The 18,196-nt window shown below is 42.0% G+C and overlaps 1 protein-coding gene across 3 annotated transcripts in view; it reads right to left on the bottom strand.

The window, feature by feature from the left end:
- MSH3 (mutS homolog 3) overlaps positions 1–18,196 on the bottom strand; it is an 86,490-nt gene that overhangs the window by 22,704 nt on the left and 45,590 nt on the right. For 2 of the 3 annotated variants that reach the window (XM_058827426.1, XM_058827427.1), the window contains exons 13-18: positions 15,839–15,971; positions 8,228–8,415; positions 5,449–5,617; positions 3,237–3,301; positions 1,830–1,946; positions 125–232 (exon numbers count right to left, since the gene is read on the bottom strand). In XM_058827426.1, the coding sequence (XP_058683409.1) occupies positions 125–232; positions 1,830–1,946; positions 3,237–3,301; positions 5,449–5,617; positions 8,228–8,415; positions 15,839–15,971 (780 nt within the window). The remainder of the gene's footprint in view (positions 1–124; positions 233–1,829; positions 1,947–3,236; positions 3,302–5,448; positions 5,618–8,227; positions 8,416–15,838; positions 15,972–18,196) is intronic. The other variant, XM_058827428.1, reaches the window with a different exon arrangement.

Below are 18,196 nucleotides of genomic sequence, written 5' to 3'. Positions count from 1 at the left end.
CTCTAAACAATTTTAATAGTGTTTTTTATCATGGCAAACATATTAAAACATAATTTGTTTTAAATGCGCTCCTATAATTCCCTATAAAATCGTATGTAAAAATTAAAAATTAAAAATTTATTACCTGCAGTAGTCTCCTTGTTTGGCCACCTGGGCCAATGAGAACAGGCAGTCCACAGTTGCTAGGTGACAAATGGCTTTAGACACGGGGTGATAATGTTCACTGAAATGGCTACATCAAAACAGGGAAAAGTTACACAAAAACAGGGAAAGAAATAATACTGTACAAATAGAAAAGGACTGCCAAAATGCACCCCATTCAAGCTCCTCACAGGGTTCCTGTGCTCTTTAAATCACTCTGAATCCAAATCTCCCAGCAGTGCATGAGATATAACATGAGGACCTTAAGCAAGGTGGACTTCACCTCCCATTCTAACAGTGAATTATTTTTCAAGCACAGAAAATCAGGAAAAATTAAATTCATTGGATAGCTCCTAAAGGGTCAGCAGTTGATCCCTGCTGCCTGAATGAGGTGTACAAAAATGCCACAATTTATCAGAATTTATACAGAACACCAGCAGCTGAATCCCAGCTGTTGATTCAGCCTCAACCATGTTACAGTCAAAAAAAGAACCAAACTAAGAGTGTCTGAACACAGGAGTTGTCTAAAATTTCAACAAATTATGGTATCTACAACAGCAAATTCAAGAATTCATTTTCAATTTATGGTGCTGCTTCCCCAGTACAATAAGATGTTATCAGGAGAACAGAGTTTTCAGTGGAGTTCAACCTCTCAGTCCTCTGGAATTTCTTCTTTCCCTCTCTCCTAGTCTCAAAGCTACAATGTAGAATATAAAACCAGCAGGGGAGCAAAATTTAATAAACAAAGACATAAATGAATGGAGGGGTGGGAAAGAAGAGCACTTTCCTACACACAGGTCTTTCCTTTTCGTCTGCTGCTCTCGTACAGCACTACTGAGAACAGACAAGCGAGCATGGAGAGAGCTGTTCCATAGTACTGCAAAGGAAACACGACTGGAGAAGTGTGAATTGGAATTTCTACCCAATTTTCAGAATTTCTGGGTTCCTAATGGGAGCCAAATCCAGTGAGACAACTTGAGCAGGGACTTGTTAGGTTCTCGTGAACTATCACTGCATGATGAGAGGAACAATTTCAGTAGTTCTGCAATTCACACAGGTAAAAAGTAACAGATAACCAGGCAACTGAAAAATTAAAGGCATTCAGAAGTTCAGAAAGCATTTTTTAGACTTTAAAGGTCCTTTGGCTAAACAGGCAAATAACCCCACTGAAAATTCTGATCTCAGACAAACACACACGCCAGATGTGAGGGACAATAAAGCTCCCACTACTTTCTAACAAACTCTCAGAGTCAGGGCAGCCTACAAAATATAAAAAATAATAAAACTACTACATCATAATAGTAAGTAATATAATAAAACCAATGAAACTATAGCTAGACTCAGTTTCACTCAGAGTCAGCTGCGCTTTCAGATTGTTAATGCTGTGATATCATTTTTCAAACTTTGGGAAACACCTTGTATACTTGTATACTTCATAGCGTATTTTCATCAGAATTTTAAAGCACAGAAACATCACTGCTGGTCTCAGGACTCAGGCTCAGGGGTCTGGCCCTCAAGTGCTTTAAAACAAAGAACAGCATTTTAATTGACCACCGGCGGGGCTGCCGCAGACAGGGTAACTGAGGTAAGTTTTAACGTGTTTCTTTATGCCGTGAGCGTGTTTGTGCGTGGGTTCCGACGGGAGGGCAGAGCACGGGGCTGGGAGCTGGCTCTGCTGGGGCACTCACTCCAGGAAGCACAGCCACTCTGCGCTGCAGTCAAGGACGAGCTGCTCCCGGAGCCGCTGCAGGACCCGGTAATTTTCTGTAATGAACGGCGAGTGGAAGCGGCTGACGGCTTTCGTGCTGCAGAAAGAAGGGCTCGCTGGAAATCAAGGTTACCAAGCAATCAGCTGCATCATCCACATGCAAAATTGGGCTCATTTTCTTAATCTCAATGGGTGTTCTCAAAAAAACGTTGCTGCATTGTGCTACCAAAGCCCGCAGATTGGGTGACCTCCATTGTGAATGAAGTGGTGTCTCAGGGCAGCGGTGCCCACTCAGGAGGCTCTGGAATGCTGAGCACAGCGTGGCATTATCACCCAGGCTCGCATATTCCACAAAACTGCTCAGCAACACCTGCACAAGTGCATGACTGCTTCATACACAAACAACTTGACAAAAACAAATTTGCTGGTAAAGAGGGAAACTTCATGACAAGCCTGAAATAAACATAGCTAATGCAGATTGTCTTGCTAGTTTTCACTTGAGATACTTGCTGTTTATTTATGTATTTTCATTAAGGACTCAATTTGGCATATCCAGGCATTCTTTTACAGAATCCAGATTAGTTGTAATTTGTTCACCATGTTAATTCTGTCTCATCTGTGCACTTCTGAGTATTAAACGAAGTTTAATTAAAAGAGAATTGAGTGTTAATTCTTGCATAAGTGAACAGAGCATCACAACAGAGTTCAGCTTGGTGAGAGATGTCTGTTCTCACACATTACACACTGGGGGCTTTTACATGGTCATTGTGACTTGCAGGTATTCAAACCATTCTAATCATAATTCAAGTGACTGAAAGGAAAAAAAAGCCAACTGCATAAATCAGTCCATCTCTATTCCACCTGCTGGAAAATTATCCAAAATCAAGCTTACATTACACCAAGCACCAAAGCAAGAAGAACTGGTCTGTATAAGTAAATAAAATGGCATTTTAAATGCACTGAATTTACAGAGATGTATAAGTAGATGTCTGCACATCTACTTTAATATTTCTGAATAAAACAATAACAATCAAAATTATATGAAGGATTTGCAAGCTACAGGAACAACTGAATTTAGGCCATAGATCTGACACCACCAGTACATGCACCTTGAAGGATTGGGTGAGTAATTCTGTGCCCTGAGGGTAAAAACAAATGTTGTAACAAATCCATTTTTCTCAATTTTGTTTGTTTGGTTGTTGTTTTTTTTTTTCATTTTAAGCAATAGATTTACAACTTGGTTTGGTTTCCAGCTAAAAAAAAGCCAAACCAACAAACCTTAACACACGGGACAATGAGAATGTATGTAACGAACTGCAATACCAAAATACCTCTTGATTTTTCTTCTATATTAAAACAGAACAAACTTCAAAGATATTTTACATACCTACTAACCATAACCCAGTCAGATGGCACAGATGACTTATGGGAATTCTTGACTTCTATCAAAAACTGAAATAACAGAAATGTAATGTTACACATGGTGGGAAGTCAGGAATCAGAATGATCATTTATCTGCAAGCATCAAAGGAAAACCACATTCAGCCTGAAGAGAATGAGCAGACCGGAGGGGAATGCTCTTTTTTCCCCAAAAAAAGCTGGGGTTATGACATACATAACCCTTCTGCACCTGCAGAACTTGGCTCCAGGTTTGAGTGGGCTCAGGGTCAGACAAGGAAGCACAGGGAGCACCAGCAGCAGTGTCAAGATGCTCAGTGCAGTGAAATTTACGTGACGTGTTTATTTTATATGATTCATGTCAGCTATCTTTGTAACAATAGCCTGAGGTCCTGGATGTCAGAGAGCTGAGGCATTCTCACGTCACAGAATTCAGCTGGAAAACAAATTTCCTGCAGAGATTAGGTTAACACAGAACCTGACCACATTTATGGAAAGCCACAGGACCCGTGTCTGGCAAAACTTCTCCATTGTAGCTAATAAGATTTAGCCAGAAACTTCCAGGGGAGCCAGCAATCATCCTCAAGAACAAACAAGGATAACAATCCCAACACAAGAATAGAGCAAGGACAGGGTGCACTAACTCTTAATTCACCCAAAACACTTCCAAGATATTTCTCTGTTGTGAAGGAGCATTTGAATTTTACATCTATCAGGGTGCTACAAGAACATAGGAGGAATATACCATACAGATCCAAGGAAGAAAGGGCTCAAATCAAATAAATTCCTGTTCTAGTCCTCCCATACAATTGAGTTTCCATTACTTCCATTCCTCTGGCACCCTCCTTTTCCTCATTGGCCGTATTCTCTGACCCCTCTCTGCTGCCTCTTTTGGTGTCTGCTAAACATTCACACCAGATGTCATGAAGTAAGAGCTATCCCCAGCCTCTGCAGCTCCTTTCATCAAGGCACCCAGACATATCTCTGTCTGCAGAGGGTTCTGAGCCGTGCCCTGCCACAAAGGCCTCTTCCCTGAAATGTGTGCAGTGACTGCTGCCTCTGAAACCACTTTTCACTACTTCCTCAGATGCCCCTCTCTTTGATCAGTTCCTGTCTTTTCCTTTGCTTCACACAGATGGCAGCTATTAACCCAGGTTCTCTGAGAGAAAACTTTCACATCCTGCTCTTCTCTGCCCCAGACAATACTCAAACACACTTTTCCACTTTTCCCTTGGATTTCAGTCTCTGTGCTGACAGCCCACCAGACTCCTGGGCTGTGTGTTTCCTGTTCTCAGAGTCACACTCAACAGGAACATCCACTTCAGGTCTTTATCAAAGGCTGCTGTCTCTAATTCATCCCTTCCCTCATTTTCAGCAGTGTCTATTTGCTCCCTCCTGTGTCTCTTAGATCTTTCTCAGCTTCTGAAGAGCCCCAGGGCAAATTCCAGCCCCTTCCTGCCCTGTCCTCACCCACTCCTCTCTTCTGTTCACAACTCTCACTCCCAGCTCCCTCCTTTCCCCAGTTTTCTGCAGAGTTTTTACCAGCTTCCTACTCTCAGTTCCAGAGGACAACGCTGAGCAGTGCTACCTCACTGCTCCTTTCAGTTTCCCCACAAACGTGGCAGGGTTTGTTGTCTCTGTTTTTTACCACTGAACCTCTCAGCTGGCTGGATCACGTCCTGCCCACACTCGTACAGCATCCACAAACAAAAGTTCCAGTCCAGAACACCATTTCTGAGAATTGGAAGTAAAACAACACTTATCAGTCTTCAAAACTGTTCCCTCTTCTCTCCCATCTTTCAAATTACAGTCTGACTCAGTACTTAGAAACCCTTTCAACCATTCTTCAAATTAACCAAATGCTGTGCTTCCTGGTTCTCTGAGAGTATTCCAAGTACTTAATAGCCACACAATTAACCTTGGAAGTATGTGTTTTTACAAAGGCAGAAAAGCAAAGCATTACTGAACCAAATTCAACTGCACTAATGTGTTTCTATTATTTAAGTCACCAAAGTGATTGACTTAACAAATAAAGGAGTCACACGGTAAAGAAAGCTGCTCTTCAAAGTTGTACAGAAGATTATAGTCAAATGCCCTCATGAAGCACCACACTCAGTGAATAGAGCTCCAGCTAGGTCCCGCTTTTAAGCTATTTTCTAGGCAAGGATGGGTACAGTCATACATAATAAACCCCACAGTACCTCTTGACCCGAAACTGTAACATACTCTGCAGAAGGGCTCTTAATCTGTTTACGAATATCTGGCAGATGCAATTGGATTTTAGAAAGCACGTCCTGGATCTCCTCCTTTTTCTTTCGGATGGCAGGGAAGGCTGTGAGGTCCTTGAACAACTCTGTTTTATCTCCAGTCCTGCCCATAAGAAATGTAAGACAAAATAATGGTAAAAAGAGAGAGATGTATACCTCAGTTCTACCAGCAGCATCCGTATATTTTGTGTTTTTTATTTGTTTGAACATCAGCTTAATTCCCTTCTGAATAGAGATTTTCAGGTGTTCAGTCACAGTACAGCCCACTTACTGAAAGCTGCTGTACTCAGGACAGGAGCAGAAAGGCTCTTTGTGTACAGAGCACCCCAACTGCTGACAATACCTTCACTGCAGTTAAATGTGGAACTTTAGGTAATTTCTGCTCACCATGAACACAGATTTTCCACACATTCAGAATTTAGACAAATTTGGGCACATTTCTGTCAGCGTTGCATGGGAAAATTCCCCCCCTGAAGGCCCTCATCAAAGCAGAATGCCATCAGTACTTTCCCAGAGCAGCTTCCTTCTTTTGTCCAGAAAAGATTACTTTTAAGTACATGCAAAACAATGCCCTTTTCTAATTTCAGTGCCAGAAAAAAATGACAGAACTGTTTTGGCAGCACTAGCTCAGCTCAGGATTGAAACCTGAAACAAGCAATGCCATTCAAATGGTTGAAACTGGGAAGCTGAACTAGCAATTAAAAATACAGCTGTCAACAAAAATAACAAAAATTTAACTTACCCAAGTATAAGGCAAACAATAAAAAGCAGTGTGATCAGCCCTAAGTTAATTGCAATATAACTTTGCATTTTAGAGCCAATACAGAACTCTGCAAGTTAATTATATAATTAGCTTGAAAACCAATATGTGGAGAGCAAGTAATTAGCCAACTGAAACTATTACAACATGGAAGTAATAAAAAAATCTAATATTCTACTTACTCCACTACCCCTTTGCCTGCAAAAGGAGCTAGAGCTGGAGCCAGTGGCAAGGCAGGTAACACAGAGCTGTGCTTTGGCTGTGCACTCTGTCGTCGTTGGGATTACATAAGTGACAGCAAAGATGCCATTTTAAAGTACAATACCAATTTTTAGAAACGAATTTGTGCTAATTAGACTAGTTTCCATGGGGATGGAAGGAAAAAAAAAAAAAAAAAAAAGGGGGAAAAAAAAAGATCACTAGTAGCCAGCAGCTGATTGTGAAGATTGTCAGTGCTATGTGATGCCCACAGAAAATTTTAACGTTGACAGTTTCAAAAACACAAATCCTAAAATCTCAAACTCCCTGGAAAAAAAACACAAAAACAACCCAAACTGGAGCAAAGGGATACTTTTGAGAACAATTATAGGATTCTATCCACATCTCACAACAAAAGTGACATGTGATGGTCTGTGCACAAGTGTGTGTGTGCATACATGGATGTGAGTAGAAGCCATGATTTTGATGAATGAAATGTTTTAAAATAAATGAGTAAAAATAATACTACCCCATACATTTCAGATATATAAAGGCCAGAAAGTAAGTTGGCTTCATGATTCTGAATAAATGTAAATACAACACACCCATTCTAAAGATCATTTATACCTTGTATACTATCCTAGCCATCGTTAGTGCAGTGAGAGAAGAAAGCACCCCAGGTTTTGAACCTACCTACAGTAAATCTGGTATAATTTAGATACAATCTGTTTTGGCACAAACTGTTACAACTATAATTGGGCACCAGGCATCAGCAGAAATCTCATAATCCCACCATGCCAATGAGCAGAGGAAATCCTTCTGCCCTTCTCAGCTTCTAAATTTATACACCTTGGGTCCCTATCTCTAAAGCAGAAGCAAATAAAATAAAGTTCTAGGCTTTGATTCTTAGATTTATTTTTACATCTGGAAAAGATAAAAAACGTTACATAAATAAAGTGGATGTTTATTTTTAGTATAATAAATTTTTATTTAATTAAATTATTTAATTATTAATTAAATAATTATAATTATTTAATAATATTTAGTATAATAATTTTATATGAATATAAAAGTTAAGGCTGTGCCGCCCCCATATAACAAACACACTAAACTTTTTGCCATAACCTCAGCAAAGAATCCAGGGGTAACAGTGGAGGCAGCAGTTCTTCAGAACAAACAGTACACAGCAAATTATTTAAAGATATTCTCCAATATAATGCGTATTAATTCAAATTTAGCATCTTCTTCCTCTGCCTTTTTTTCTTCAAGGACCAACAGTGGACATAATTAAGTCAAAAAAGGGCAGAGAGCTCTGATGAATTCCCAAAAAAGTAATGGAACGCATATTGCTGACAGCAGAGTTGCCCCTCTGCTGAAGGTCAAGTCTCTCTTCAAAAGGAAGAGCTTCTCTTAAAAAAACAAAATCAAAAACCTGTTAAACAAATTAACATAATCCAAAATGTATTTTCCTGTAAATTCATCACACGAAACAGGTGAGAAACTTGCAAAAAATCATTCAGCCTGAGGCAGACAGCCACCAGGCAAAATACTCCCTCACCTAGTTTAACTTTAAAAATAAAATGTAAGCCATAGGTAACAACAACCTCTGCTTTAACTAAAAGGAACTGTACATAGGTAAATAGGAAATAAAAAATATAAAACTGAGGTGCACTAAACCAAGATGCAAAATTTGCATAACTGAACACATTTACTCAGAAAGCCCATGAGGCATTGAAGAATCATGTCTTTACTTACTTGGCTGCTTCCTCATTAAGGATCTTTAAATACTGTTTTACTGGGGAGAGAAGGTCTGGGATTTCCAGCAATGCATTTTTTAACAGAGGAGATCTCACATGGGAATGTATGACTGGGACAAAAGCTTGAATTTCCAAATCCAGACGAGACAGGGTGCTGACTATCAAGAAGAACTCCTGGGTAGAGCACTGAGGAGGGAAGTAAAGTCTGAATCATTACAATGCATTATATTTTTATTAAGAGCTTCTTTAGCTTTTTCAAAATGTGACAGAATGCAAATAAAATGTATGGACAGTAACAGATCTGCACCATCTTGCCCCATTAACTAGGAGGTTAATTAATCACACCAATTGTCTCAACCCTTGTCCTGAGGAATTTGTCAAGAGCTGATCCCCAGAGTTCTGCTGGGGCAGAAAGAGACACAGAAAAAGGGGCAAACAGCAGACAAAGCAGGCTGGGTGACACGTCCTGTGCACCCCATGCTGCCCTGGCAGGTCAGGCACAGACAGGAAGAGCCTGGGAGCAGGAACACAGAGGAAGGAGAAGGGGAAACACAGAGAAAGGGAAATCCTCTGTTTTTGAAGTGCTTGCAGCCACTGACAGCTTGGGCTCTTTATGGCTGCTGCCAGCCCTGCGTGAGGAGGGACAGAGGACAACCAGCCCACTCCTCATCCTCCACCCTGTCCTCACCACAAGGGATGACCCTCCCACCTGGTTCAGGCACTTCTCCAGGGTGTTCTCTAGAAGGGAACATGCCCCACTGGGGCACAGGAGCACTGCCAGAGCCTCACGTGTGACGTTCACAGAGCAGCAGCAGCAGCACGCTGGCTCCCTCAAAGCAGCTTCTCCCCAGGAGCTTCCAAAGAGCATCTCCTGTCCCCTTCTGAACCACCTGTGTTACCTGTGGTGTGGTTCAAGCACCTTGCTGCTAGGTTTGGGATGCTCCCCAGTGCCAGCACAGTTTGTGACCTTTAGCTGCTCTTCAGGAAGGGCTTTCCAGGCAGTTGCCACCCCTCCTGGAGCAATTCCCTCTGCACACTCCCAATCCCCCAGCTGCCCCAGGTGCTCACCAAGGAGGCAATGTTGCCTTTGAAATGCTCTGTGCAGCCCTGGGCTTGCATTTGTGCTGCACCTCAGCTGCACAGCACATGGAAACCCACTCCTGTGGACACCCAGTGCTCCCAAACCTCGCTCAATTCAGTCCCACTCCCAGCACATTCCCGTTTCACAAAGGTTGGAAAAGGTTGTCCATAAATAAATAATTATGCTGGTATTTTTTCATCTTTTACTGATCTGTAGGAACATTCCTCCTTTAGCCTTCTGAAATTCTCCTATCAGCCAACTGACAATGCTGAAAGAAAACCAGTTTATTTTCCTCACATGAGGACGCAAGGAAGGCAGTAGGATATATAATAATCTTTGTCTACCACATCCTTCTGTTCTGCCTTTTTTTGTTTGTTTGTTTGTTTTTTGTTTTCCCTCCTCTACCACAGCAATCTGGAATTTGATTTCTGGACAGGACTGTATGGTGACCAGTACAACACTGCTCACAGAAGAGGTAGGCTACAGTGAATCATTATTTTGTAGAACACATCTACATTTTATTTTGTCATCCTTTGCCTTTCAATTTCTCCCCCAAAAATATTTTTTTATTTCTCTTCCTTCCCACACTCAAACGCAAGAACAAGGGAATTCTCCCATTTATTACACTGCAGTTATTCCCAAGGAATGTCTGTACCCAGACACAGAATCAAGTATCAGCCAAAGTGCAATTTAACCACAGTTAGGAATTCAGGAGTGCCACAGACACTGCACCCTGAATGTTTCTGGAGAACCTAAGCTCACCTATTTTACACAACCACGGAGTTATGTGGGACAGAGGAGACCCATTAGGAGGTTTTCCTGCAAATGCTCCATTTTTTCCTGTGTTATTTTCTTTTTGTCTGCTCTCAGGCCCCTACATTCCAAGACGCTGTGTGCTTACCAACTAATCCATAATGCAACAACTATCATCGTGTGAAAGTGTTATCAGACAGCACAATTTTCCTTCCCATTAAATTAACCCAAACATCTCTAGTTTTACTCTTTTGTATTACACTAACTGAACTGTTTCTTTGCTGTTAACACCCTTCAAATATGTCTAAGCTTTCTGCTCTCCTTTAATCATCAATTTAACAATAAAAAAAAGTCTTTCAGTCTCATTTCATACATTATCCATTATGCTGCCTCATGAAAACTGGGTTTCCTCTGCACTAGCTGCAATTTATCATCATCGTTCTGATAATCTGGGACTTACTGCTTCTGTCTTGCAAAAGACAACAAAATTAAACAAAATAGTAAAAGAGTAAATCTGTCAGTGGTGTTTGAAGCCAAAGCTCAGAGGAAAGGCCTGAAACTGTAAACAAATTATACATCCTTGGCTTGGACTCCAAGTGAAATAAAACCCTTTCTGCCTGCTTGCATCACCATCGCCACCACATCCATGAAGGTGAGGGCAAAATCCTGCTGGACGTCTCCAGAGGGTACCCAGGAGCTCGCAGGGAGCAGTGCCCAGACAGAAGGAGCAAGGATGCACCCCAGAAACACACCAGCCCCACAGGGGGGCTCTTGGGGTGGGGGTGAACTGCTCTTTTCTTGAAGCAGGAAATAAACAGGGCCCTGGCCAGGCTCTGTGGCAGAGTTTGGGGTGTAGGTGAGAACACCTGGCTGAGGTGTTTGCCAACAAGGGCTGTCAGGCTGTTGCAGATCAGCCTTCACTAAGAGAAGAAAGATGGATTTCAAGGCACCTAAAACAACTCTTGAAGTTATGACATTTGTCAGAAAATGGTTAATAAACATGCTTAATTCCTCATAGCAACTCTGATGGCCTACAGGACACTGTAAGAGTCACCTAATGAATTAAAACCTGATTGATTCTGTGACTGCAGACCTTTGGAGAAAGGGAAATCCACCATTTTTCACTGCAAACACCCTTATTAAACAGTGTCCCCAAGAATGGGGGTGAACATAGCTCTTTTGTGCTTATTCAGAGCGTTCCTGTTTCCCCTCGCTCCATTTTAGTCACACTGCAGGACTTTGCATCTAAAAATTCATGTCTCCACTGCAGAAATAATTTACTAAGCAAACAGATAACTTGGAACACATCCAAATAACTCTGAAAATCTGGGCTCCATTACAGTGGGGCTGATTCCACTCCAGTCCTAGGTAACCTCACAAAAGATACATAATGTGTTATAAATTAGAAGCTTTTAAAATACAGTAAAAAATTTTTTACATAAAGGAGGATTAACAGTCTTGCAATCACAGAAGATGCTCATAACTTATCCAATGTTATTTTTGAAGTCTGATTTTGAGATTACACCAATGATAGCCATAACTTCTCTGGCACTGGAGAAATAACCTCAGAGTTGACAGCGATGCCAAACAATAGTTTCAACCAGCAGTTTCTCAAACTGTCCTGAAAATGGATGCAGGAGAGATCAAGGAGATCCAACACCCCCTCAGCAACACTGACAGCAATCCAGCCCTGTTTGCATTACTGAAATTGTTTCCAACAGAGACCCACAGCTAATGGCCACTAACCACTTGCTCCAAGTTAACAGCATTTCAAATTAAAAAAAAAAAAACAAAGAAAGAAAGGTGTCTAAATGGAGTATACACTTACCACTCCTTTCAAATTGTAATACCCACCTTTATCTCTTTAGCATAGGGAGCAGACTTTGGTTTGGCAAAAATGAGGTATTTAATTTTAAGCCCTTGTTATGACTTTATATTAATCAGCTTAAAGGGGAACAGTTTGCTCAAATCAGCATTTAGCAGTGCAAGCCTAAAAATATCTATGATGCAGACTCTTTAAAAGATTAAAAGTGTAGTATAAGCAAGATGTGCATGATATTACCACAGTAGGAAAAAAAAGTAAAACATTCAAGGTATATGTTAGCTGAAGTCAAAGGATTATCATATAGGGAAAATGAATTTAAAATATTCTGTACAAATACTGACTAAAGTCTTGGGTATATGTAGGAAGTATTCATTTCACACAAGGAAAAAACAGCCCAAAAACCAAAACCATTACATTTTTCTCTGAATCTTCTGAAAATCACACCCTCCTTGATGAATTATCAAAAGTACCTTCCAGGGAAGGACACATTTTCAGCACCAGGGGACGATTTTAACACTCGGCACCCAGCTGAGCTGCACCCCTCTCCTCTGAGGAGCCTGACCTGCCCCAGAAATAACCAAACACACATTGAGAGTGGGAAGTGCCTCAGGGGGCAGAGAGACAGCAAACACCCCCTGGCAGCACCTGCACCCTGCTCAGGTGAGCAGCCTGGCACAGGCAGGGAGCCCCAGATCCACACCTGAACTGGTGTCCCACCTGTGAAGAGCCTGGGGCTCCAGTCAGAGGCAGAACAAACTGAAATGTTGTGGTGGTAAGGTTTGATTACTGCTCTCCCTCCTTAGGTAAACAGATCCCCTTTAATCTGTTTTGTACATTTAATGGCCAATTGTTATGATAATTCCTTTGGTGGTTGTACTTCAGTCAAAAAAAATGTTTATTGAGCGAAGGGTACAAATAAGATAAACACTTACGAGTTGAGCCTGTGTAAATATTTATCTTTTGGAAGACACTGAAAACACAGGCATGAAAACAGCAAGAAACATCAGGTTGGCCCTGTAGGACAGATTTCTAAAAGTACAAATGGCATGTTTACTCTGTACTGGTTTTAAAACCCACTCAAACATCGGTCACTGACCCTCTTTTGCCACACTCCAAGGCAAGGCTGACCAGCCTCCACTTCAACTGAGGCAAAAAGAAGTAGGGTCCTGGCACTTGTATTTCCCACCGATGTCAGAAGGAAATGTCTGTGGTGCACACTGTGCTGGGTGCTTTGGTGATTCTCCTCAGGCTGATCTGCTGCTGGAGAACTCCAAGCACCACCTCTGCCACCAAGGCCTGACTGCACCAGCTCCAGGCACTACTGAGACAAAACTCATTAAAATTCCCTGTCTCTCAGACTCCTTTGCAGTCAGCTTCTGAGTGCTAACCAGAAACCTTCAAACATGTCATCTCCAGCCACCCTTCTTCTCCCAGAGAGAGGAGTGAGGCCCCTCTGCAGTGGAGAGCATTTCTACCTGGTGAGGTGTCAAGTGCTGGACCTGCAGAAACTGAGAACAGCAGCCAGTCCTTATGAAGTAATTCCTCTCTCCATGGCAACTGCAATATTGCTCTTGTCTCCTTACCCACTCCCACAGTCCTTTTGCAGGCTGGGGCAAAAATCACAGCTGAACTGTGACCCCCCAAGGTAATACCTAATTCCCACTGTAAAAATACTGTTCTAATTCCAGACTGGTTATACCTGGGGTAAATCAGAAACAGGTCTTGGTGCTTTGAGGCCATGGGAACTTGTGAAGGGCCAGGTTAACAATTGCCAGGTTGAGTTATGCTATCAGATACGATTTCTTAAAAAAAAAAAAAAAAAAAAAAAGAGTAATTCAGACCAGGAAAACAGCGATGTCCTTGACCACAAGAGCTCCCATCAGCATGCTCTGACTTACAGGCCATTGTTCTGCCTTCATTTTCTTCTGTCTTCTCCAGAGGTTGCTGGTGCACAATAAAATTTCTGCAGTGGCTGAACTGAATGTAAAAAACATTCCAAAGACTGTTTGGAATGACCGAGATACCCCAGCCATCTCTGCACACTCCAGAGGCTCCTTGTACAGCACACCTCCTCAAGTAATAACTTCACTCAAGTATAAAGGGCCTGGAGGATGAAATACTTGTCACAGTCACCTATTTTCCCTGCAGCTGACACTGAGCTAACAAGCACATTCCCTCAGTGAAGCCATCAGCCTGCTCCACTCAGAGCCTTGGATCCCTTAATGGAATGAAATGGCACTGGATCCCCCTTTGAGCATGTGGGAGAGGGACACCTGGAATTAACAGAACTGGAAAGGGTTCTGTGGTGGGAACTGAAATGGCTGCATTCACTGGAGGTGGGGGAAAACAAAAAAATCCATGAAACCCAGTTACTGCATGTTCTTGAATATGTGTGTGCTTTGCTGGGACCTTTCCTCAGGCTCCATACTCACCATCTAGACTTCAGAATCAGTTTCCCAGAGTTTGCTTTTGATTCTTTGTTGGAAACAGACCCTCTGTCTCAGGGACACTGCCATCTCCTCAAAGTCCTAAAGGTTTTCAGGGATTTCTCAGTGCTTCAGAGGTCCTCTCCACAGTGCTCTGCACGCTTCCCAAGCTTTTACCAGGGGAAGCAAATCCATCAAATGAAGCGTGTGCTTAGAGCTTTCCCCCCTCATTTACCATTTTTAGGGATTCTGCTGGAGCATTTCCCCTCTCCTGCAGCTTCCTTACAACATCTGACTCACTAAACACACATCTTCATGCTACAGTGGCTGCTGTTCAGACAAACTGCATCGTCACCTCATCTCAAAAACCACAGGAAAACCCAGGATCTCTGCGTGGCTCCACCTGAAAGTGAGCTTAAAGCTGGGAAAGGCAAGCAGTTCTACAGCAGGGAGGAACATCTGAAGAAATAAGTGCATACAGAAAATAAAACAAAACCAAACCAACCAAAGCAAAGAAACCCCACAGGGCAGCAGCAGAGCAGTTCCAGGATATTGTGAAATGCAGATACATTCCTAGAAACAGTACTATGTATGGAACCTGAAATGAGTCAAACCATTGAAAGGTGAATTATCTAATTCCTGGGCAGTTGTTTGGACAAAGAAACCAAACAACTGTATCATGTGAATATGGTACACGTTAGAGGATGGGCAAAGTGTTTTTTCACAACCATCCTTATGGCTGGACCTCTGTATCCACTCACTGAAACACACAGGAGCCAAACACTGCAGCGCTTCAGGGCTCTAAAAGTTGTACAATAACCAAGGTTCAGATTTTCAGAGACAGGAAAACTTCATGCTCTAACATCCAAGGAATTTCAGCTTTGCTTTTGTTCTACCCATCTATTCCTTCATCTAAAACAAACTGTCTAAACCTCTAAGTAGAACAGTGAAATAAATGAACATGAAGTACTCCACAGGTGCCACTGGCACATTAATCTTCTACAACTAAGAGCTGTCAGTGTCTCATCACTTGTAAGTAATTCTTATTAAAATGTGGATGTGAGGTCCAAACTAGGGAATTTATAAACAAACCAACATTCACTTGCAAACAGCTAACTACAGCCAAGTGGTTCCACTTGCACGTGTGATTTCAGATAACCATATGGAATGCAAAGCTTTGGTTTAAAGTCAAATAACAAGTCATGGCAAAAGGGCCTATTGCACCATCCTGCCTCACTGAATCCAGACACTAAATCATGAGTACTACAGATGTTTTCCTGTTATCATTAGCAACCCAAAGCATGTGCTTCAGAACCCTACCCAGACCTTTCTTCTATCAGCATATCACTGATCACAAAGACTTCACCACATCTGATTTTTATAAACCCACATCCCTTTAATATGTCAGCCTCAGTCCTGCTAAGCAGAAAATATTTTTAAACAAACATGCAAAACCAAAGGAAGTTCACTGAGGCAGAATGACGCTGTTTAGAAAACAATGACTTAATGTAATGGTGGGTATACCTTCTTGTGGAAAACACTGCAGAGGCCTCTCTCTAAATCTGGCAGCTTACAAAGAAGGTTTTCAATCTGACCAAACACACTGGATTCTGACAGTAGAATTTCAGACACAGCATCAAGCCGGGCATTTATTTCACTGTAAAAGAAGAAGAAGATCAATAATTAAAACTTGTATTTCTCAGAGGGGAAGGGGGAGGCAGTGAACCTCTTCCCTTTGGTTTGTTTTGGCTTGATTTGTTTCAGCCTTTGACTAATGCCACATCCTCAGAGTAGATTAGTAAAAGAACTGAGGAATGCAGAGAATCTTGGGATTTCACTCCAAACAAAAGCCAGATCCTGGCCATGAGCTCATTCTCCCCTGTGTGCTCACAACACACACCTCAGTGCCCAATTCTGTGCATGCTCCTGGCAGGAGTAGCACAAGTAACACTGAATCCTGGGTATTTCACCCCAAACCTGCAGACAAGTGCCTGAAGGCTGGGCAGAGCCTTTGGAGCTCACTCTGCACTCGTGTGCCACACTTTATCCCAGCAGGTTGTAGAAACCCCTCACCATTTTATCTCCCTGTGTCTGACCCTGACCTGGGTAATTACCTGGATCAGGTCTGTGCTGGTTTTGCTACCTTTTTTTTGCAAAAACCTCTAACATTTATCTCCCAATTTCGGGACTGAAGTCAAGGAAACATCCTCCTGAAGTGAGGAAACACTTTTTTAACGAGAAGAGGTGATTCCAAAGTTCTTGGACAACTACCACCAAGTTTCACCCCAGTCTCCTCTGTACCCTCCCAACACACCCATGGACTGGCTGCAGCCTGCAGAGGTAACTCCATTTCTGCTTTCTATGCAACCTAATTGCCTTCCTGCTGCTTTCTGGGGAGCTACCGAGGGTGAGACTAAGTGGCTGTATCCAAAGCCCATCCACCCGTGCAGTTTAAGGAGAAATCAGTGCTTTGGTGCAGACACTTCACATTCCAGACAAGTGTGTGCACATGCAGCCCAGCCCACGTTCTCAGGGACCTGCGAGATGCTCAGAGCTCAGCCAGCACACAGGGATGAGAACGAAGGATGCAATCCAAATTCAAGATTTTTGGAAGATTGCCTGCCTTGCCCGTGTTTTTTACTGCAAAGGTTTCAGGCCAGTTGCCAGCGTGGCTGCTCATAAATAGTGTCCATGAGGAAATCAAATAAATTAGGCACCTCCACAGGTTGCAGACACTACAAGAGTCGAGACACAGATTTTAGAGATTTCCCCCATTCCTATGGGCAGCCAGGCAACTTGGAAGCAGCTCCCAGGGACAGCAGGGAGACAGGGAGGAACCTGAGCAGGGCTGAGATCAGTGACAGAGCCACAGGACACCCCGAGCACACAGCTCCAAGGCCAGCAAACAGCTACAGCGACATCCTGAAGGGTCAGTATCACCACCCACAATTCCATTTTCATGGAGAATTACTGATGCTCACTCCACTTGAAAGCCTGGAACACTTCTCCACATGAGGGAGTACTGAACTGTTAAATTATAAACATATGTACCTTAAAGAGGATAAAAACCTTTATTTTTCATTCTAAAAAGCACTGTAAGCAGCAGAACTCTGTTACTTAATTTAAACAGCACTATTACTATGTGGCCAACTGGAAACTGGCAGTAATATGTAAAATAGATGCAGATACTCAACAAACTCCTCCCTCCAAAGCTTAATCTGCACTTTAATCATCCTCACATATGGCTGTGTTACTGGAGCTCCAGTAATCTAAAACTAAGCATCCACACAGTTTTTCTGCTCTAATCCTAATTCTAAATAAGAAAGGGTCAGGAAAATGGCATTCAGTACCAAATGACCCATTTTTTTTCCACCTGTAAAGAAAACCTAGTGGGATTCCTGTTTCAAAATTCAGAAAGTACAGCAAAGAATTGTCTAAAACACCATACACCCATAAGGAAGGAGGGACTGGGACGAGATACCATAAAAACAGATGATGAATTTCAAAGTATGCTTTTAAACTTTAAATATTTAGACTTAAATTAACAAACATGTTATTGAGTGCAAATATATATATATATATATATATATATATATATATATATATATATTACACTGATCAGCTGCTAAGTCATCTCCAAAGGAAATTTGTTCTGCACTGCACAGTTATCCAGCATATGTAATGTACAGTTTGGGGCTGCCAATCTCTGCATGGTGTGGAAAAGAATTCCAGCACCAGAAAACCTGGATCTAACATTATGCAAAGAAACTCAACAGACAGCTAAACTGGCTACTACCTCATGCCGCATTTAGGTGCAGTATTAGCCTGTTCTTTCTCATCCGTATAAACCATGTCAGCAATCTGATCTTTATTCAATTTTCC

The sequence above is a fragment of the Poecile atricapillus genome, chromosome Z, assembly GCF_030490865.1.
Source record: "Poecile atricapillus isolate bPoeAtr1 chromosome Z, bPoeAtr1.hap1, whole genome shotgun sequence".
Lineage (NCBI taxonomy): Eukaryota > Metazoa > Chordata > Aves > Passeriformes > Paridae > Poecile > Poecile atricapillus.
The sequence above is the reverse complement of the archived record's forward strand: the minus strand, read 5'-3'. Positions and strand labels throughout refer to the sequence as shown.